Genomic DNA, 23,782 nt, shown 5'->3' with positions numbered 1-23,782 from the left:
GGTGCTCTTTCGGGAGGTCTTAGAAGGTGTGGCCATGCTGGAGGAAGCATGTCACTGGGGGTGGGCTTAGAGAGTTCTTAAGCCTTGCTGGATCTCCAGTCCCACTCTGTTTCCTGTGCCTGTTTGAAGATGTGAGCACTTAGCTTCTGCTCCTACTCCAGCCACCTGTGCCACCATGCCTCTCCGCCATGATGCACTCTAATTCCCCTGGAACCATAAGCTAAATAAACTCTTCCTGAGGCTGGAGAGATGGCTCAGCAGTTAAGAGCACTAACTGCTCTTACAGAGGACCAAGGTTTGATTCCCAGCCCCACATGGTGGCTATGAACCGTCCTTCACTCCGGTTCCAGGGGAATCGGAAGTCCTCTTCTGACCTCCATGGCATTGCATGACACAGGTGCACTCACATACATGCAGGCAATACACTCATACACATAAAATAATAATAAATTTTAAAAACTACTTAAAAATAAACTCTTCCTTTCATAAGTTCCCTTGGTCACGGTGCTTCTACCACAGCAACAGAAAAGTGACAATACAGACGACAAACATTAAACCTTCTCTCGGAGAAAACATCGGTCAGGACTGGCAATTCACTTCTTACGCAAAACCCAACATTCAGTAAAAACGTACCAAATATGCATAGAAATAGGTCTAAGTGCCTGAAAACTAAGGAGAAAACAGGCTCACTCACCAATGTACCGTGATTAATATCTTCTAAAAATGTCTAAGGAGACGGAAAACTTTACCAGAAAACCGGGAAGTGAGACAGCAGGAAATATCCAGGTCAGAGCAGGAAGGAAGAAGACCAAGGGATAAAATCAGAAAGGAGCACAAGGGCCACACAGGCTGCGCCCAAGGTCTGACTTCTGTCCTACTGCAGACACCGAGGGAAGAGACAGAGAAGGGTGGTGCACAGGCAGTACTTTGCCAAGAATGTTCCAAAGGTGTCAAAAAAGTCAAGCTGCAAATTTAAGAAGTCGTATAAGCCCCAGGCAGAAAGACCAGATCCAGGCATATTATTATTCAAAACTAAAGACAAAGAATAAATAAATCTGAAAAGCAATCAAAGGGGGAAAGGAGACCCCTGACCTTCAAAGGATGAACGGTGAAACAGATGGGAAACCAGGAGTGGAGACATAACAGTAGGCATGCAACACCAAGTCACTCTGCCCTCCTATAGTAGACACAGCACTGTTTATGTGCTCCAGGAAATACACACGAGAATGTCACATACCAGTTCACTCCAGCCAAACTCTGGAAGAGTCTACATGTTTAACAATGAAACGGATAAGTTGTGACACATTTTTACAATGACATATTAAATAGCAGTGAAGATGAATGAACTATAGCTACATATGTCGGTGTGTGCAAATCTGAAAATGACAAGTGAAAACAGAGGTTGTGAAAGAGCATATTCAGGACCTGGAAAGACCCTGTCTCAAAAAGAAACATCCCACATATTCAATAATTTAATTTTTTAATTTGATTTTTCTTAAAATACAGCTTGATGGTATTTGGATCCCCTTCCTGTCCCTCCTCCCCCATTGCCCCCCTCTGAGTTTAATGCACTCTCTTATGTGTCTATATATATACACACACATACACATATTGCCTATAGAGTTTGATTTGTGTCCTCAAATGTCCTTCAGTGTAGCTCTATCCACTGGGCCCACAAAGGGTCCCATCCCTTAAGACACTGTCTCTCCCCCTCCCAGCAGCCATCAATTGCCAAAAGTTCCTTAGGTTGGATTTCTTTTAATTTTTATTATTTTATTTTATGTATATGAGTATATTGCCTGCATGTGCGCACATGTACCCATATTTTTCAATGTTTGCAGAGGTCAGAAGAGGGCACTGAATCCCCTAGAACTGGAGTTATTATCCTCTATGTGGGTGCTAGGAATTCAACCTGGGTCCTCTGAAAGAGTAGCCAGTGCTCTTAACCACTGAGCCATCTCTCGAGCCCCAGGCTGGTATTTCTTATCCACATCTCCATGTCTATGCTAGGATTTTTGTCTGGTTTGAGCTTGCACTGGACTTGTGCATGCTGCTCCTATTGCTGAGAGCTTGCATGAGTAGCTGACCAGCTGTCTGGAAGAGTCTGTCTCCTTGTGGTCATCCATCCCTCTGGCTCTTACAATCTTTCCGCCTTCTCTTCCACAATGATCTGTGAGCCTTGGGAGGCAGAGGTTTTTCTTACTTTATTCTAAATATGCATCCTTATAGTTACAAACAAGTGTACCTTTCAAGCCTCATCAAAGAAGCTCTTTTTGCAACAGATGGAGACTATCAGAGAGTCCTAGAACTGTGTCAAATGCAGAGAATAATGTTTGTGAGGTGCTTAACTCTAAGCAACATATCTTCAGTGCAACCTCTACACATAGGATGGATGCATCTCTCAACTCTCACAGAGAAGATTCCTTACACAGCAGAGAGTGATTAACAGAGACCCACAACTGACCAATGTGCAGAGAACAAGAGGCCACAGTGCTCATCCCTGAACAGGACAGTTGTTTCAATTGATTTTTATTGTAAATTAAAAGCACACAAAACCCAGAAATACACTGCCAGGTGAAACATAACTGTGTGGAAAAGAAAGGCTCAGCCCACAGGGCTGAAGCGAAGTGAGGCGCAGGCAGTAAAGCACTGATGTGTCCCGTTGCTAGCGTGTATGCTAGGTTGCAGCCTCAGCTTACTGGTCTCTACACTGTAAAGAGATCATACCATACCAACTTACTACCTGTCCCACAGCTGAAAATGGTGTTGGTCTGTTCACTAAGTGTGCCACTGAATGTAGAGTTCATGTTTAAATCAAATCATAAAAACTCTGACTATTAAAAAAAAAAAAATCACCATGCCGGGCATGGTGGCGTGCACCTTTAGTCCCAGCACTCAGGAGGCAGAGGCAGTCAGATTTCTGCGAGTTCAAGGCCAGCCTGGTCTACAAAGTGAGTTCCAGGCCAGCTGGGGCTACAGAGACCCTGGTCTCAAAAAGACCAAAAAAAGAAAAAAACTCACCATAAACAAAACATAATAGAGAGAATGTTTCAGTTCTGAATTTTGCCAGGCAGGCAGGAAAAGAATAGAGAAAGAAAACAACCTAGAGAAAAGAGAATAACTTGCTACTTATAAAAAATAACAATTTATTCTAAAAATTTTCTTTTTCTTTATTTAGTCATAAGCCACTTATTTGATTGAGGATTGAGGCGATAAAAAGCAGCAGCACAACTGCTAAAAGAGCAAAGAATATTCAGAATGTCTAAAAGGCGTGCAGATAGGCACAGGACACTCTAGGAAAGCTGTGGGAAAGACATCCTGCACTCTAAGTGGAAATATGGCACCAGAGAGCATGAGCTATTTGGTTTTGTGTCTAAAACCCTGTAATCATTGTCTGAGGAGTCGGAAACAGTGTCCTTGCTGCAACAATAGGACACAGCAAAGCCTGTAACCCTCTTCCCCCCTTCAATGCCTCTCTCCTCCGTAAAAAGCAGCGGGAGTGTTAGAGGCAAACAATTTGGCAAAAGGGAGAGACATTGAGCAAAAAGTGATGGAGGGATGAGGGGGATGACACAGCCAGCAAAGTGCTTGCCTCACAAGCATGAGGACCTGCGTTGCCCCCCAGAACCCATGTGAAAAGTGCTTGTAATCAATCCTACCACTGGGGAGGCGGAGGCTGGTGGATCCCTGGAGCTCCTGGCCAGTCTAGCCAAACTGGCGAGCTCAGGTCCCAGGGGAAGCTCGATCCCAAAATACAATGTGGGCGGAGCCTGAGGAATGCTACTCAAAGCTGACCTCTGTCATTCATATGCATGCACGCACATGTGCATGGACACCCACACACACACCCACAAACCCACACACACATACCCACACCCACACGCACAAACGGTGGAATGATATAATAGCTTATAACTAAGCTTCCGATAACTAAGTTATGCAAAGACTTGAAACTCCTCTATTTAAATATCCAGTGTAAGTCTGCTGTGTAACTTTCGTTTTATCTCTTGGCTTATAGCTCTGCTGTCCAGTACGTTGATCTCACCACAGGTGGCCACTGAGCACTTAAAATGTGCTTGGATAAAATATGCACTAGACTTCAAGATGGTAAAAGCAGAACGTAAAATGTCTTTATTGTTTTTACTTTACTGATTACATACTGAAATAATGTGAATACAACAGGTGAAACAGAAACACCCAAGTCATTTCACCTGCTTTTCGTGCTAGGCTAATACAATGAGCAAATTATGTGGCTCACAATACATTTGTACTAGATAGTGTGAATTTAGAGATCTGGTTTAAAATACGTAAGGGCATGGCTTATTAAATTAAGAATAAATTCAGAGGTCCCTGGGTGCTATCCTCAGTACCACCACACAAAAATAAACAAATCTGGGAAGTATCAAAGTCTTAAATGACAATTAACTCCTTCTTTGCAGGCTTCATCTTCAGACGACCAATCGCTTCTTGCACAGGACTGCTAGTCACTTGAGTAGAGAGCAGATGAAAGACATTCAGCTAGCTTTAAAGAGAAAACCTGGGGCTGGAAAGATGGCTCAGTGGTTAAGCTCACTGACTGCTCTTACAGAGGACCCAGGTTTGATTCCCAGCACCCACATGGTGGCTACGAACCATCCTTAACTCCAGTTCCAGGGCAATCCAAAGCCCTCCTCTGACCTCTGCAGCATTGCACGACACAGGTGTGCTCACATACATGGAGGCAATACACTCATACACATAAAATGATAAATATATATATATGTATATATAAAAGAGGAAAAACCTGCTATTCAAGACAGGCTATCCAGTAGGAGGCAGGCAGTTAACTTCAGAGCCACACCCCGTCAGCTACCTCTCTGTCCCTTCCTTCAGCAGGCTCCCTATGGATCCCTGACTTCTCAACTGTGGCCACAGGTCAGCTGCTCCATCTACACTACCATTGCGTGGTTTTATGATCCTAGGTGTCTGACTGTTGCTTGGCCCTGTGCTTAAATTCCTTTTTCTTTAGGATCTCATCAGACCTGCGCATGCAGTGCTAAAAAGCTCAGAGTCGGACGCTAGGACAGGGCCCATGGGGGTCATTTCAGCCCCCCGACCAGCCTGGGACACGGCTGCTGTAAAGGATGGGCTCTGCATTCCTCTTCAGCTTTAGTACCTCACCACACCCCCACTTCATTTAAACCAGATTCTACTTCACTAAGAAAACCCAATCTACTCTGAAGAGTCCAGCCGCCTCTCCTACCTACAGGCCTGTCTATGCTCTTGGAAGACGCTCTCCTGGGTCAGCTCTAGCTGTTGAAGTACTTCCTTTTCAGCCTCTTCATCTCAGACTTAAAAAAATACAGCTCCGTCTCTCTGATCCCAAGCGTGCCTTCTTCCACCTTCCTCCCTCCTCACTCAAGCTACTGCACCTTCTGTGGCCAGCACCCCTCCTAGCTATTCCTGGAGGGCAGAACTGTGGGAAGTGAGCAAGCCATGCATCGAGACCTAAACCCAGTCCCTCAATCCCCACAGTCAGACCTGACTGGAAAAACCAGGAACATGTGTTTTGAGCAACTATTCGCAAGAGACTGCTGAGCAACTCTCCTGGGTAAGCAGCATCCCAGACCAAAAGAACAGCAGAGCCACCCAGAGCCAAGGCAAAGGTGGAGACCAGGCAGAGAGCGCAGAGCTGGATGGCGCAGTGATTCCACCACCCAGACACCCAAAGAATCTTAGGCAGCTGCGGCCTCACAGTGGGTCCAAGAACCCCTTACCTGGGAGCTCTCAATCTCGGATAGTGCCCCAGACTCCCTAGAGGTGGCAGAAGTACAGTACGAAGGGGAGCCAATGAGCACCACGGCAAAGCACAATGGGGGAGAGCTGAATCGGGGTATTTCCCTTCTTAAACACTTGACATACACACAATGGGGAGAGACCATGTTTTTATCCTGATGTTGGAACTGACATGTGTGGTGCTAACAAGCACTCAGAGTGACACAAAAGACACAACTGTTTGAACCTAAAATTCTATATTTCATAAAACAATTTTTCCAAATGCCATGTCTTTAGCTATGTTCAGGTTCTGGGTAGAGCTCATAGGATGTGCTGACGGTCTTGTGGTATGACAGGAAGGCACCAAGGGCAACTCCATATCTGAACAACTGGCAGAAGGGAGGAAGGAGAACAGTTAACAGAGGTAGAAAGTGCCTCACATCATACCCGGTACACAGGCAATGACCAAAGACTGCTCCCTGTGTTTCAAAGTATCAGCTGTGATTTGGAGCTCACACATCCAAAGAAATGTTAGTTAAGCTACACCCGAACTAGGGATTACCTGTGGAGAGAAAATCCAGCGAGAGTGTCCCCTGCAGTTAACTACTGTGCACGTGTTCCAACACGTTAGCTTTCCCTGGTTGATTGAACTCTGAGTCTGGTTTCAGAGAGGAGGAGGTGAGACGCCCACCACCACGAGGTCAGAATGCCAGGTACAGAACTGTTTCCACACTCAGCAGAGAATAATTTGTGGAAAAGATAAATAAATCATAGATGCTGAGAAATCAAGAAAATATCAAAGACATAACACTGTATATTACATATACTGTGCTGGTTCACTTAGACTGCTATAACAAAAGATCTGTATCACTGACAGAGTAGCACAATCAAAAGACACTTAATTCTTACAGTTCTGAATCGGGGAGTGAAGGTCAACATAACCAGATTGAGTCGAAAGAGGGCCTGCTTCCTAGAGGGAGGGGTGAGCTAGCTCTTCTTTAAAAGGCACTAATCCGCCAGGCATGGGGATACAAATCTGTAATTCCTACACTTAAGAGGCTGAGACAGGAGGATCACAAGCTTGGGGCCAGTCTGGGCGAAACAGTGAGACTCTATCTCAAGTAACAAAAACAAACATAATAAGATAATGATTTAAAAAATAAAAGGGAACTGATAAATCCGAGGCCTGCAATCCCAGCTACTTGGGAGCTGAGTTCGTTGAAGGATCATTTATCAACTCTTTGAGTTTCAGACCAGCCTGAGCAACAATGCAAGACCCCATTGCAAAACATGTGCTAATCCTAGTCATGAAGGCTCTACCCTCAAGACTGACAACCTCCCAAAGGCTCCCACCTCTAATAAGCTCACCTTGGAGGTGAGGAGTCACATCGCGTGTGTGTGTGCGTGTGTGTGTGTGTGTGTGTGTGTGTGTGTGTGTGCGTGTGTCTGTCTACGAATATTCAGTCCCTAGCATATGCAAATCTCTCCAAGAGCTTACTAGTGACTACCAGTTAATGACAAAAGTGACCAGTTATACATTTTCAAGTTTTTACTGAGGTGAACGGGCACACAATAAGGTGTGCTGAGAAAGTCAGGGTCAGGGACTCCATCTTGACAGACATTCTGATAGGTCTGCACCCAGGACCTTTTCTTGATATGTGAACTACTTCAAGTCTGCCTCCTATCCCAAGGGCTGGGCAGACAATTCCAGTACTGTGACTCTGAGCACTGGAAATCACCATGGCTTAAGGTCTCAAGTCACAAGGAAGCCTACCCAGGCTCACTATAAACAGCTGCAGAAAAGCAGTTGCCATTTGTGCCTCGAGATAAATGTCCCTTTTTAATTCATACGTGAAAAGGGAAAACTCCAGCCAAACTTTGGGCACTGCTAGCTGCCTTGAGAGTCACATGAGAGGAGGGGTTTCCAGAGAATAGAGACTGGAATGAATGGGACAAACAGGGTTCAGGGTGCAAACTATGAAACATATTTGTATATGTAGCATGCTCGTCTCTCAAATTCAGGTCAGATCTACTTTAGCTATGCATTTAAAAAAAATCAACAAACATTTTAATGGCTAGTCAAGTAGGTCAAATCATTTCCCTAAATGTGGTTTGGGGTCAATGGGAAATGCTCCACCTGCTGAGTGCCACATTATGCAGAACAGCACAGTGGCAGATGGACCAGCTGCCTCCCACCCTTCTGCCACTGTGCTCCTGCTGCTCACTCCAGCTCCAAAGGGCCCTCTAAACAGGGCCCTTGGTTTGCTGGCTCTGGCTTTGGGAGGGTGATTTCCTCTGTGGCCAGTGGAGCACTTGGTCAATGAAATGCCCAGAAGGAACCACCATGGCTAGAAAGGGCAGTTTGGTGCATGTGTAATCCACTACAGCAAACAGCCACAGTCCCTTTGCTGTGAATTTCAGTCATAAGAAGTCAGCTGGGGGAGAGGGCTGTCAAGCTGGCTCAGCAGGTAGGGGTGCTTGCCACTAAGCCCAACAACCTGAGTTTGAGCTCTGGAACCCAAATGGTAGAAAGAGGTTAGAACTGACTCCTGTAAGGTGTACCATGGCAAGGTGTACACTACACACACACACACACACACACACACACACACACACACACACACACACAGAGTAAATATTTTTCTTTTAGAAAGTGAGTCAGGTCTCCCACCCCAGGGAATGAGAAGGTGTCACTTTTGTTTGTCCTGACTCTGTGAAGGCTGTCACCCTTCCTCTCCACATATACCAGTGCAAAACACTAATATTTCCTTTATGTAGATCACAGGTATCAGGACAAGAGTACTAGGCTCAAAAGTTCTAACAGTCGGGGATGGAGAGATGGCTCAGCAGTTAAGAGCACTGGTTGTTCTTGCAGAAGACCTGGGTTCGAATCCCAACACCCACATGGCAGCTAATAACTGTCCATAACCCCAATTCTAGGAGATCCGACAGCCTCTTCTGTCTTCCACAGGCATTGCACAACATGGGTGCACTTACCTACATGCAGGTAACACATGCATACACTGTTTGTCGGGGGCAAACAGTGTACCAGTCTTCTCCTAACTAGCCCAGCTATTTAGGTGGCCCACCCTCAGACTTTGGCACAATGAACCCTTCCCACAATCCTGTGCTTCACACCCCAGTTCCCTCTGAGAGTCTTTTCCTGTCTGTAGTCTACTGTCCATGTAGTGCCATCTCCTTGGACGTTTCCCTCTGTGTAGCCCCTACCCCACCTGGAACAGTCAGTCTCTGCTTTAGGGCCCTCACTTTGTTCAGCTGGACACCTGGAACAGTGCCCTGTACACAGTGTGCAAAGGCTCTTCTCCCCTGCCATGTGGTGCCCCGAGGGGAAAAGATTTGGCTTTTTATTCATCAGTATTTCCCAGGTGTCTAGCACTGAGCCTGGCGTTTCAAGCTATTTACATACAGTTGTGAAGTAATGGAAAGACATAATAAACATCAAATTCATTAGCAAGTTAAACTTTGTCATCAATCTGCATGTTAGGTCTGTGTGTTAGAACAAAGCACAGACCTTTACTAGGCGTCTCAGGGAGAAACATCTCCTGGTACTCAGCTACGTGCTTTGGCCTCTAGGAGAAGCATCTATAGAAGAGCTCCTTATGCAAGAGGCTACCGCAGGAAATGACTTTCCACTGTGATACTAATTCTCTGCTCCCCTTGAGAATACGGCCTACTATGGTAAACTCCTGCAAGGACTCTGCAGAGAGGTCCAGGGAGGAAGCCCGCTGACAGCACAGCTTCTGTAAAAGGGTTACGATGGTGAACAAATCAAGTAAGTTCTCTGAGCCTCTCAGTCCTCTTTATAAAAGTAGCCCTTCAGGCTGAGCATGGTGGCGCACGCCTTTAATCCCAGCACTTGGGAGGCAGAGGCAGGCGGAGCTCTGTGAGTTCAAGGCCAGCCTGGTCTACATAGTAAGTTCCAGGACAGCTGGGGCTACAGGGAGACCCTGTCTCAAAGACCCCCCCCCAAAAGTAGCACTTCAGAGGATAATTCTGAAGATTAAGCAAATCAGTTTGGGCTGGCAAGGTGGTTCGCGGTAAGAGGTGGTTCGCGGTAAGAGGTGGTTCGCGGTAAGAGGTGCTTACTGCCAAATCTGATAACCCAAGTTTGACCTCTGGGACCCACTGTGGAAGGACAGGACCGACTTTTCTACAAGTTGCCCTCTGACCTCCACACGAGCCGTGGCATGCGTGCGCACCTACACACAATAATAAAATATTTATATTTTTTTTATTTTTTAAATTTTTATTTATTATTTTTATTTTATGTGTATGTGTGTATTCCCTGCATGTAGGCGGAGCTCTGTGAGTTCAAGGCCAGCCTGGTCTACATAGTAAGTTCCAGGACAGCTGGGGCTACAGGGAGACCCTGTCTCAAAGACCCCCCCCCAAAAGTAGCACTTCAGAGGATAATTCTGAAGATTAAGCAAATCAGTTTGGGCTGGCAAGGTGGTTCGCGGTAAGAGGTGGTTCGCGGTAAGAGGTGGTTCGCGGTAAGAGGTGCTTACTGCCAAATCTGATAACCCAAGTTTGACCTCTGGGACCCACTGTGGAAGGACAGGACCGACTTTTCTACAAGTTGCCCTCTGACCTCCACACGAGCCGTGGCATGCGTGCGCACCTACACACAATAATAAAATATTTATATTTTTTTTATTTTTTAAATTTTTATTTATTATTTTTTATTTTGTGTGTATGTATTGCCTGCATGTGTGTATGAGTATATTGCCTACATGTATGTGAGTGCACCCATGTCATGCAATGCTACGGAGGTCAGAAGAGGGCTTCAGATTCCCCTGGAACTGGAATTAAGGATGGTTTGTAGCCGCCATGTGGGTGCTGGGAATCGAACCCGGGTCCTCTGCAAGAGCAGTCAGTGCTCTTAACCACTGAGCCATCTCTCCGGCCCCACAATAATAAAATATTTTTAAAAACCGAATAAGTTTGTGTGAAGACTACTCCTGTACCCAGCACATAGCGAAGCAGTCAACAATGCTACTTTTAAAAAAACAAAACACTGCTTAGAAACACAGGGCTTCACACATGTCAGGTAAGCACCCTGCCATGGAGAGATGTCCCCAGCTCAGCCTGAAACATCTCCGAAAGATACCCATTCAGCTACTTGATTAAAGGCTAAACTACCTACAGTGGGACAATGAACAATACTGAGGAATCCAGATACATGCAGTTCACACACCAGGGCTCCTAACAAGAGACAGCATTCCACGTAGACAGGCTCGTTTCTACAATGAGTGTATAGTCCATAAACAGTACGCAGGTGGATAAGCTGCCTGGTCAGCTTTGGCAACAAATTATGTGAGATAAAAGCCAAGGAAATAAAAAATTAACATTGTTGTCCTCCTTATCAGAACTGTACAAAGCTAGATGTGGCCACAGTCCCAGATGAAGGAAGCAGGTTTCTGGCTTTTCACTGGAATTTCCTAGGACTGTTACCACCAGTGCAAAATTAAGCCAAATGTTTCTTTGCACACAAAGTTATGAGAAATGTATCAGAAGGCTGTAAGAAAGGCTTCTGTGAGAACAAGATTGCTTTTGAAAACTATCATCACTGGGCAGATCAGGATAACCCTCCCCTATAAAATGTTTATGTCTTTCCACTGTTTACTGGGGATGACAGGAAGACATAGGCTAAATAAGCAGAAGTACAGGTGAATGGAACAGAAATGACTTATCTTTTCTGAAGTGGGCAAGACAGGAAGGTGGAGTATTACGTCAGAACTGCCTGCTGTATGTACACTCTGGCGTTTGAACCAACACCAAGCTGCTGCCACCTCTGTCCCTACCACTTGAGAGTACAAACCATGGGTGCAGCTGGTTATTCAGACAGTGATGTCATCTAGGGCTGGCGGGTGGGTTTGTTTCCCAGCGAAAAGGGGAGCCTGGATTTGCTGCTGGATGTGTAAAAGCTGGGGAAGTGTACAAGATTCAAGTTGTTGACCACAAAATCTCAAGGACAGGGTCTTTCCAGGGAAAGTGTGGCAAAATGTGCCTTTAGTGGAATGTGCAATTCCACAAAGAAAGCTAAACTGCTCCAATAAATCCAATCCCAGGCAGAATGAATGACGATTTTAGATTAGAAATAACCAAACCTGCAGACTCCGTGTTTTCTGGTTTTAAGGAATGTGCTGGAAGTTCGGGGAATGCACTCTAAGTCTGTCTGTCTTCCTCCTTCTGCTCTTTCCCCCCTTTCCTCCCACCATCTCCTTCCCTCCCTTTCTCCCTCTGTCTCTTTGCTCTTCATCCTCTCTGTCAAAGGTCTTTCTTAGCTCCCATACTAACCAAGAGGTTCCCAACACTCTCTGGCCCCAGCTGTAGTGGGTCTGGGGCAGACCTGACTAGATCACTGGAGCCCCTGCAGCTCTTATCTCCACAGATGCCTAAGGAGTTTGGTATCTTCTCTCCCCGCCCTCCTGGGAAGTGGGCCCAGCAGGTGCCCACTGGCGATAGTTTTGTGTTACAGGCCTGAATGAATGATCCCCGCAGGAGCTGCCGACTGTTTTCACAGACATAGAGGCAGTCAAAAGTCCACCGCGTGAACTTGGAATGACCCCAGCTGCAGAGTCACTGACGGGTTCATCCGGAGGGCAGGCACGCTTTATTAAACAACTAATACTCTTCACAGATAACTTTCTGAAAAAGCAAAAGTGTTAACTCTTTGCAATCTTACTCTGACAAAACACCTCGGCTGTGGAGGGATTCTAGGATGGCAGTGGCTGAGCAGGTCTACGCTAAACAAGGAGGCTGACACAGACGTGGTACAACGAGGAACAACATTCAGCTGCCCTGGGGGAGTCAGGATTTAGTCACCATTTGGTCTGCTGGTTTGGCAAAGTGTTCTGGATTAAAGTAAAAAGACAAAATGTCAAGGTTTCAAGCTCTGACCCCAGTGAGGACACTGTAGCTGGAAGCGGCCTGACAGTAACAGTCCTTGGCCAGGCCAGGACTCGGGAGCATCCAGCCTGCTCCGGCTATCTCTGCCCCAACTCTATGCATCCATGGAGACACAGTGGACACCCAGAAGTCCTTGTGCCAGGAGAGGGGCCTGTGGTGGCCGGGTACACCCCATCATCACTGCTTTGCCTCCAGCAGCACAGGGAGGAGGCTCAGAGGACACTGGCAGTTCAGAGCACTGTGTTCTTTTTATTTTGCTATTTTTACTTAATGTGTATGAGTGTATTGCCTGCATGTATGTGAGTGCACCCATGTTGTGCAATGCCAAGGAGGTCAGAAGAGGACACTGAATCCCCTGGAACTGGAGTTATAGATGGTCGTTAGCCGCCCAAGTGGGTGCTGGGAATTGAACCCAGGACCTCTGCAAGAGCAGCCAGTGTTCTTAACTGCTAAGCCATCTCTCCAGCCGATAGAGTATCGTGTTCTTACCAAGAGCACGGCCTTCATGGTCCTCGGGACTCACTAGACAATCAGAAAGATCTGTCTGTATCTTCAGTCTACATGCACTGAAGAAGAGCCAGCAGCATCTCTTCCCAGGGCCGAGTCACTACTAAAGAGTCTCTCTTTTCTTCTACAAGGACTTTAGAAAAAAGCAGCTGATGGCAATTACGAAAATAAAGCACAGATCAATGTAGGAACATAGAGACTCTTCAGATCCATTTTAACCAACTGTCATATTAGTTTTGGCATCAAAGACCATGTGTCTACCAAAATTTCACCTCTACTTCATCTTACAAATGCCCCTCTAACTTAACTACGGAGAGGCTTCCCATTTAGCTTTTCAGCCGAGGTCTCGCTTTGTTTGCAGAGGTGCAGTTTTGCCTGCGTTTAATGGCTGGATGAGATCCTGTTGAAAGACTGGTAAGGTGCTTCAAAGGAGTCCAAACTCCCATCTCCACGTAGGTGAGCTGACCTTTATACAGAACTGATCCATGAGGTCAGTGTAACAACCCCTGAGGGCATTCACTATACCCTGTGCAGCACAGCCTTAGGAACACAAGAGGACTACAGTTAGGTCCCTTGTCCTCCTGCAGCTTGAGATGTTGTAGGAGACAGTCATAGAAACACATGAAATCCACAGAAAGAATGCTAAATAAGGGGCTGGGGAGATCCTCAGTGGATAAGGTGCTTGCTGTGTAGACATAAGGACCCGAGCTTGTATGCCCAGCATCCATGTAAAATATGGGCATGGCACATCTGTAATCCCGGTACTGGAGTCATGAAGATAGAGGGATCCTGGGGCTCAATGGCCAGCCAGTCTAGCCTAAGCAGGTGAGCTCCTGGTTCAGTGAGAAACCCTGTCTTTAAGAAATAAGGTAGAGGGCAACAGAGGAAGACACCCACTATTAACCTTTGATCTCTGGACATGCAAGCACAAACATGCACACCCATGCACGTGGGCACACACATACAAACTTTAAAAAATTATTTCCTTATTTTTATTTTATGTGTAGAAGTGTTTTGCCTGCACGTAAGTGCACCTGTGTATGTAATGCCCACAGAGGCCAGAAGAGGACGTAAGATCCCCTGGAACGGAGGCTATGGATGGTTGTGAGCCATCATGTGGATGCTAGGAACTGAGCCCAGGTCCTTGGCAAGAGCAGCCAGTGCTTTAAACTGATGAGCCATCTCTCCAGGCCCTCAAATTTTAAAAAATTTTAAGAGGTTGCTAAACAAATGTCTACCTCCCCAGGGCTCTGACCCCACCATTTTTCTCTCCCTCCCTTCTAAAGGACAAGAAGCAGGTACCCACCCAGTCCCAAGGGGGGAGGCTTGCACTGTAAAGCTGCCTCTGTGACTAATTCACCATGACCCCTTATGGGGTCCCAGTTTCTCCACCATGGTCTGAGATGGCTCAGGGAAAAATCTTGATCGCCTTTTCCGTATCTGCTATCCTCAGATTGTGCAGGAAAGTGTCAGAAGTTGTGTCACGAGTCCACGTCTAGGAAAACCTGACTGTGTCACGTTCAGTAGGCTCAAGAAAGCAAGGCTTTGGTTTGAGACTTCTTAGGAACACAAGACGCACGTCAAGGAAAGGTAGGTTTGACTTTGCATCACATGAAGTCATAAAATAAAACAGCTTTTCACCGATTTTAATTTTTTGTTTGTGGTATTAGTTTGACAAAGATACTTGTTCTTTCCTAGAGAAACAAGCGGGATATTGTTCCAGCATTTGGTTCTGAGAACCTTTATCATTCACTCACTGAAGACACCACAATTTGCCTCTCCTTAAGTACTCTAACTTGATTGATATGTCTTGGCAGTTATGTGGTAGCAGCCTATGAACTTCACTTGCTTAGGCCACAGGACATAAAATCAAGGTCACTAATATCCCTAGGAAGAGGCTGTTAGAATCTACCCGGCCCTGTTTCTCTTTGGCTGTGTGACTGCAGACTCTGTGTGCCTGACAGATTTCAGAGCCCATCCTTTTCAACCCAGCAGGGCTGTGAAGGGGGCGGGGGGCTCGAAAGCAGTGGACATGTATAGAAGATGCCCACCCAGTTCCATGAGGAGGGCGGGTAGGGGTTGGCAGCCTAACCCAACACTGGCTGCCCCATCTTAGCAAACCCATTTCACTTGGGCGACTTACTTTCCCACCACTGAAAAGAAAGTGATGATCACACCTGCCCTGCTGGCCCCACAGGGATGTCGCAAGCCTGCTTGAGTCCACAGACATGAAAGTGTTCAGGCTCCCGAGGAAGAGTGACAGAGCCTCTATGGGAAAGAGCCTGGGGCTGCAGAGGAGCCTGAGGCCCACCCTCCACAAGCCTAGTTTGACCCTCCAGAAGCTAATTACCTGCACTGTGACTCAGCATCCTCATCTGTCGGATGGAGATTATCCTTGACACTTTAATGTGTAAGTCTGTGAAGATCAAATGGTGACAGGCGCATGCTCCCTGGGTTACATTTCTATAAAATCTATGGAGCTGCCAGCACCTCTGCTTTTTTAAGTTTGGCGTGATCCTGTCCCTTCTCCAGTTACTAAATGGAGAAAAATCACCCCAGTGGCAATAAAGTCCTACTTTGAACATCATGAAAGCAGCAGAACTGAAACAATGGCTTTGGAAGCATACTCCACTTAACATTCATTTCAGTAAAAACACTAAAAATTAATGCCTCCAAACTAAGATTTTATTGCAGAAATTTAATTTACCCTACACATTTCCCTCTAAACAGACAACAGCTACTTCTCTTTGACATTGTTTTCACTCACTAGCTTAGAGGGACAAGGTCGGACTCTCCCCTTGTAACAGTGCCCCGAGGCAACGTCAGACCTGGTCATCTCATGTCCTGGCCTTCTCAGGACCCAGGTCAATGTGTGACAAGCATTTGGTGTGCACAATGCTAAACAAGAACTGAGGGACAGCAGGACTGGGGGAGGGCACATCCTCAAAGCTAGTGTCCCCAAGATGGGGTCTTGCTACATGGTCCAGGCTGGCCTTAACTTACGATCCTGCATCTTACCCTGCCCCCCCAGACCCCAAAGTGCCCTGCTCCTATTTGGCCAGCTCCAGCTTCATATGTTTAGAGCACAGTTGCAAATAAACTCTTCTATAGTTTGCTTATTTCACATTAAAAACTAAACAATAGATAATAAAAAACAGGCAGATGTTTAATTTCATAACTCTGCTGAATGTATTCCATGCAAAAATGCTAAGCTAAGTAAAAGGCAGCCCATACAGATGCAACCTGGATAGCTTCCATTTTTCCTACAGCAAGTATCTATGGCTGGTCACAGGGGAAATTGGCCAAAAATGCTGTCAGGTAAGATCTCTGCCCTCCATGAGCTTTAAGTCTGCTCAGGGATGCGAGCAAAGGAGCAGACAGTCTATTCCACATTCCCTCGGGAGCCTGACCTCATCCTTAAGGAAAAGCACCGCATTCTGCCCTATGGTCCCCACAGTACTTTCTCATGCAACTGTTCAGAGCCTGCGCAGATCCCCACAGCAGTGCTCACTCTTCTGCAGAGCCCTAGTCCCCATTTGCTTCACCTGCTCCATAACCCTCACACACACAAAAGCAATGCCTTGTATCTTCCACAGCACCTCACTCAACAGCAAATGTCAGCTAATGGATGCTAGAGGAATGTGCACCAGTGTTTACAAGCCAAGGAAACGTGGTCACTGCTATAGCAGAAGAACAAGGTGCCATGGGAACTTGAGTGGGGAGAGAGCACACTCCAAGTGGCATCTGGGCTGGACCTTATGAACACAGAACCTTTGGCTCACAATGGGAGAGAGGCATCCAGGACAAAGGCAAGAGTTGAGTGAAAGAGCAGGAGAGGGAGAACAGCAGCTGGAGAGTGATCTGGACAGCAGCTGTGTGCTTTGCCCCCTACTCTCCCAGGAGCCTCCTAGTTTTGGGCCTATCGCCACTTTCCTCGTGCTTAGACATTTCCTTCTTAGAAAAGGCACAGGAGGGCTTCCCAACTGGCACTGAGGAGAAAAGGAAGGGGGTGGTACCCCTCTGTTTTTGTGCACTCCTGTGGCCATCTTGGGATACCCTTGGCCTCCCTGTGAGCTAAGCTGGGCCACAACATCATTTGGTTATGAGCAAAGGAAAGGAAAAGGCCCATCTATTAGCCTTCTGAAAAAAACCTTTTTCTTCCCTAACACTGTAAAAATTATTTAATTTAATGTCTTGGTATAAGCTTCTCCCTGCTACCCTCCATCCACAAAGACTCTACATCAAGAATTATTTTCACCTCACTTGTTTTTTGTGAGTTCTCAAATATCTCACATAAATAGCACTACAGTTAATGTGTGATTAAAGCCTCTAAAAGGGAAAAGTACCTCTTGTCTCTGAAACCCACTCAGCAGGGGAGGATCTGCTAACAAGGCTTACAGAGGGCACTGAAGATAGAAAACTCCAACCCCAAGATGATGCCTGCTTCTGTAGTATGAGGGAAGACTCAAGAAGCAATGTCCAGCCAAGGTCTAGAAGCCACGTGACCCTGGAACAAATCCCAAGCCCCTCTAGTTTCTCTCAGGCCGTCTTGATAAGGTCATTTTTGGGCCTCAGTTTCTTTACCTGTAAGGTGGTGGTGGAAACATCTCCCTATTTTCAGATGTCATGAATGACTAGTGACCAACACGGACAGGGAGTGGTATTGTTATCGAGTATTTCAGTAAGGAATGGTTAAACTCCAGTGAGGGAATCATATTTTTCCTTTCCTCTAAGAATCAAAGCACAGAACAGGCCAACAGAACTAACCATAAAACTCTCAGAATGACACCCTGCCCCCACCATTTCCCACCTGGCTTCTTAACTCAATCCCTAAGCATCTGAAAGCCATCTGCACAGAAGTAAAGAGACAAAATGTCTCTACAGAGTTTGAAAAGCAATGTCAGAGACCAAGGGAAGGGGAGTGGAAGGAAGAGGCTGCTGGGAAAACCCAGTTCATTTTCTGCCATTAACTGATAGTAGGAAAATACAGTGTTCCCTAGTTTCAGGTATTCTGTGTTCAAACTAAATATATTTTTAACTTATTTTTAAAGTTATATGTATGGGTCCGTGTGCATGAGTACAAGGGCCCGTGGAGGCCACCAGGGGCATCAGATCCCCTGGAGTTGGAGCTGCAGGCAGCTGTGAGCCTATGTAGGTGCTAGAACTGAACTCAGATCCCCTGCAAGAGCAATAAGCACTCATAACTGTTGAGTCATCCATCTCTCTAGCCCCTAAATATCACTATTTTTAAATGATCTCCTAATTGCCTAGAAATGCTTAATCAAGTTCAGGAAATGGCTTAAAGAAGCTGCAACTCGGCACATACAACTCCAAGAAGGCACAGGAACGGGTCTGAAGACCAGGCAGCTTGCACACCGCGTGCTACAGAAGGCCTGGGGGCTGCGATCCCACACAGCTTAAAGCTGAACAGATCCTGAGTTACACAAGTAAAGGAATACTGTGGAGGTACTGAGCTACTTCCAATGCAAACAGTTTCTACTTGGAAAAACAAAATTCTTTCACTCCTCGCATTCCAACTCTTTCATACCAGATTAGGGACTTCCAGATAGAAAAGGTTAATTCTGACATCCTATAGCTGGAAAACACCAAGGTCCAACACAAAGGAGTTAGGAATGGGAATCAAGGGAAAACTCTGTGGGCTTTACTCAGATGACACTGTTTCCACCTGACTACAGTTTCTACGAAGGTCTGGCCCAGTAGAAGAAAATATGGAGAAACCTTGTGTCCTAGTTAGCACTATCAACTTGACACAGCTGAGAATCACCTGAAAGAAGAGTCTCAATTGAATAATTTTCATTATCAGGGTGGTCAATGGCATGTCTACTAGGGTTGTCCTGAACATTCATTGATGAAGGAGGGTTTGGCCCACTGTGGGCGGCACCATTGCTGGGCAGGTGGTCCTGGGCTGTGTAAGGCAGTTAGTGAGAGTGAGACAGCAGACAGCATCCTCCAGGTCCTGCTGTACTTCCTTGGCTATTGGCAGGTTTCCTGGTTGGAGGTAATGCTGCACAGAATAGCAAGTAGCCTGCCTTAGGGTTCTGCCCTGACTTCCCTCAGTGAGGGACTGTGACCTGGAAATGTAAAGCCAAATAAATACTTTCCTCCCTAAGTTGCTTTTGGTCATTGTTTTCTCACAGCAACGGAGATAAAGTAGAACACCTTGTTTCAGAGGGAAAATTATACAGTGCTGACAGCCAGATTCACTGTTTTCTAAAACTTCTGGTTTCAACAGTCAATTGTTATTAAACTTCAGATAAGGCTACTGGCCATTCAGAGTCTCGGTTTTCACACCTGTAAAAGGGGACAATGCCCCCTTCCTTACAGGGCACGAATGAAAAGCAAACAAGACAGCACAGTTGCTCATCCCACTTCTTGCTGCCTTTGCTACAGCCCTTTATGGTTTTGACCACCATGATATTGACCAAAAAACTATTTTTTTATAAAAATGGATTACAGCCCATTTCACCTGTAAGTCTTCCGCAGTATTTTAGGGAAGATCAAATACTGACATGAAGAATTTTAAAACGCATTACTAATCCCCAGGCAGGGTTGGGGATACGAAGCATCCATTCTGAGCTTGGCTGTATAAGTTTCTCTTATTAACCATCTAAGGGGAGTCCTTCTTCCTCTGTTTCCTTTCACTTCCTTTCCTTTCCCTCTCTCACTCTCTCCCCCTCCCTCTCCCCCTTTCCCTCTCCCTCTCCCTAACTCTCTCTCTTTCCTTTTTAATTCAGCATCGTTCCACCATATGGTCGTACTCTCTGGCGATAAGGTGACTCCCTCTGAAACACGCCATGCTCAGCTCCTCTAGAAGGCAACTTCAGAACCCCACTCCTGGAGGAGCTGATGGCAGGAAAGGAGGGTTTGGAGCCTTTTCCGACTTTGTGTTCTGCCAGTGGCGGACACTTTCCTCTGCTTTCAGGCTGCAGAGTTGCCTGCTTGGTGGAAGAAGAGGAGTGCCACACTGTTTTTGGGACCTTGGGTCACTCAGGCTTCCCATGCCACCACTCCACTCCCCTGCTCAAACATGCTTCTGATTGCCCAGATGGTAGAGATTTGCCTGAGCTAGGGTGGGTCAGTCACCATCAGAAAAGTGGCCTCTAACCACACAGAATTCAAACTAAGGGAATCATTTTAGTCTTCAAGGTTATGAGAAAAAATTAAATAAGAACTCTGGTGCCAAACAAGGGTGTCATTTCTCCATATGTGACAACTTGAACCTCATCTGAGAGGGAAAAGAAGTCCTTCAGGTGACTTATTTAGGATCAAAGCCTTTTTGAAAATACAAAACCCTACATTCTCTAAGGCATAGATCACTGAAGCAAATTTCACTCAACCTAGAATTGTGCCAACTTAAACACGGTAAAACCCCAATGCTTACGAGAAGGCACCCACCTATTTCTTGCTTACAGGTACATGGAAAAGCTATTATGGGGATAATCGGCTCAACAATAAAATGGAGCAGTCACACATAATGACAGAAACAGACACAAGTCATAAATTGCCTTTCCCCTCAGAATTCAGGCAGGCACTCATACAGTGCATTCTTTTATGTAGAGATGTAACTTTCTCCTTGAATAAACAGTCTTTTCTGAGCCTTATAAATACACTGCCTGCAAAACAAACACAAACAAATGCAATTTCCTAAACAAAAGGCAGATGGACGGCCCTGCCCTCCACAGGGCATACGAGGGGAGAGGCTGCGGAGCAGGAAAGGAAAAGGCTCTTTCCACCAGTCACTGTGACGTCCCAGATATGGCTTCCGCTTCCCAAGGGCCAGTGGAAGGTAAAGGCTCATCTGCACACGGCTGCCCCAAATCAGGAACTAAGGGGGAGAAAACATTACCTAAAGCCCTAGCTAGACTTTCTGCATTAGTACCCGAACAACTGGGCCTCCTTGCTCTCTGCCTGCTGTGTTTATCTTCAGACGGTGTTCCTGAAGTCTGTGACAATAATTCTGAGGATAGGCAGGGCTTTGGTTTGGTTTGCATGTTTTCCAAGACACAGTCTCACTCTGTAGCCCAGACTGGCCTCAAACTAACAATCCTCCCACCTCAAGTTCCTGAGTGCTGGGCTTACAGGTGTGTTGCCACTCCTGGCTACAGTGTTGTTTACCTTTTGTTTTTCCCGTTCTATTTTTCAATACGTAGGGGCATGCCTGGCATAAATCTTTCGGTTGGTGATGCATATAATAGTGTGAGCTCTGACTACCTGTGGTAAAGGTGACCATAAGCACATCCCCAGGATGCTAGTGACAAGGGTGACGGGACTTCTATCTGGGACCCTTCCCATTTAACAAAGCTATGTCCAGCAACAAGCTTCCAGTGGGAAGCTAGGGGCTGCTACTATTTTGTATCATCTGAAGTGCCTGGAAAAGGAACCTTATACCCACAAAGAAAAATATCACACAGGAGAGAGGAAAAAAAGGTCTTTAGAATGAGCTGGACTTACATCAAGTCCACCCCTGACACTTTTAGTTCTGTGACCTTGAAAATGTTACTGAACTTCTCTAAGCCTGACTTCCTGATTTGCAGGGTAGAGATTAACATGAACGAGGCAGTGTGTGGAAAGGGCCTATCTATCACAGGCTGCCAGACAGAAGGCCTTCAACAAGCTCTATCACAGACCTGCCAGACAGAAGGCATTCAGTAAATGTTTGCAAAGCAAGAATATGTGCCACAAGGCAGCAGGCGTGCTCCGCTGTGCCTGCACCTTTTCCTACTTGTGCTGCTGGCAACAAGAATGCTACAGAACCATCAGCGCTTTGTCCTACTCCCAGCAGACAAACTGCCTTGAACGCCACAGCAAAGCAGGCCGCTGAGCAGGCGGGGAAGGGTGGGCTGCCTTCCCTGCCCTCTTCATCACTGGAATGCTAAAGAAACACGGCCCACAAGCCAAAGCTTGATTATTGTGGTCATCTGCACTTCCTTAAACTCCTCTGTATACAGAGATGCAAACAAAACGTTTCCCCAAAGCAACACTGAAGGTCTGGTTTCAAGTAGCAAAACTACAAGAAATGGAGGGTTTTTTTTGTTTTTGTTGTTTCAAGCCCAACCACATATGCAAAATCAAAGATAACTTGATGGGGGTCAGCTGATGGACCTGCCCATGGATCAGCATTTCCAATGTGAAGTGGGAGCTTAAGCTTGTTTGCTTTCCCGTTTTACAGCTAGATGGACTAATTTTTAACAACAAATCTAGTTTATCAAAATACAAATTCTAAATCAGTAGCAGTTTGTGACTCCGATACTGATCAGCTTTACTAAGGCAAGATGAACGGGTAAAGAACCCCAACTAAACATGGGAACAAGGTAAAGGGACTCTGGCCCTGGAAAATCCCTTATGGAAAGCCAATGACGATACAAAGCGTGGTACCCAATAAGATTGAACAGCAGCTTTAAACGGCTTCCAGCATCTGTTGAGACTGATTCCAGGAGCTAAAAGTAGAACTTGGTCCAGGGGAACGTGAGAAAGATCCCAGCAGAAATGGATGCTGTCTTTCAGACTCTGGACCTGATGTTTCTGGTTTCAAAACTGTGCTCTGACCTCTCCCCCTTTTTGTGAAAGCGAGTTTTCTCTATTTTGAAGTATTCTGAACCACAAGGCAAACAGTTCACTTTTGCTTTGGCTCAATAATACTACAGCCCTGGAGAAACTGATCTAACAGCAGGGAGGTCAGCTCTGGATGACAGTCTGGAAGCCTCTCCTCCCCCTTGCACGTATGAGAAGGAATGCCTGCAGCACAGGAACACTCTGTAAGTCCAGCTTCTCCTCTGGTCTACAGCACCAGTCTCCAGACAATACTACTTTTCCTTCTAGAAGCCCACAGAGCAAGTATCTGTAGGGTCTAGTGTGAGCCAAGTCCCTAGGGATGAGCAGAGAGCACACACACAGGTGTTTCCTCAGTCTCCTTCACTTAAGAAAGGGCAGTGTCCACAGGAATGGAGGGTGGAGTGGACAGGAAAGGGACAGACAGAGGTAGAGCTCTGAGAGGCCTGTCGTATGCAATGGAATAGCAGCTGCCCTCACCCTTCTGCCTCCCCCAGTTTTATGCACAGAACCTGCTGCTGGAAGCCAAGAGCAGACCATCAAATTGTCCCCCAAGCAAGATGCCAGGCCAAGGGGTTGCAAGGCCCAGGAGAACAGCCCACTTTTCTCCCATGGGTTCAGAGGCTGCTTAGTTTGAACTTTTCCTGGAGTTCAGAGGCTGCTTAGTTTTAACTTTTACCTTGTGCCAAGGATGGCACCCAGGACCTTGGGCATGCTAGGCAGTTGTCCTACCACTAAGCCACATCCCCAACCCCTCATTTTCATGGCTTCTCCTGTCTGAACTCTAGTGACAGGCCTCTCGAGGCTAATCATGCGAGTCTGTCAATGTTCCCTTACCTTGGCAGCAGAATTTGATACTCCGTGAGTAACATTTCTGATGAGACCCCCAACATTGCCGTACTTTATCAGTCCAGTGACCCCTTCAGAAACATCATTCAAAAGGCCCATGGGGTTGCCAAGAAAATCTACAGATCCTAGGATCCGAGCCGCCTGACTGAGGAGTTCCTGTGAAATGGAG

General features: G+C 46.3%; 1 protein-coding gene across 1 annotated transcript in view; it reads right to left on the bottom strand.

Moving 5' to 3' along the window:
• Positions 1-23,782, bottom strand: part of Vps13d (vacuolar protein sorting 13 homolog D) — a 250,567-nt gene that overhangs the window by 60,119 nt on the left and 166,666 nt on the right. Inside the window, exon 64 of the mRNA XM_008849943.3 lies at positions 23,602-23,769. Within this exon, the coding sequence (XP_008848165.2) occupies positions 23,602-23,769 (168 nt within the window). The remainder of the gene's footprint in view (positions 1-23,601; positions 23,770-23,782) is intronic.

This window comes from Nannospalax galili, unplaced genomic scaffold (assembly GCF_000622305.1).
Source record: "Nannospalax galili isolate Female #2095 unplaced genomic scaffold, S.galili_v1.0 scaffold1225, whole genome shotgun sequence".
Lineage (NCBI taxonomy): Eukaryota > Metazoa > Chordata > Mammalia > Rodentia > Spalacidae > Nannospalax > Nannospalax galili.
Note: the sequence above shows the minus strand (reverse complement) of the source record. Positions and strands in the feature narration are given on the sequence as shown.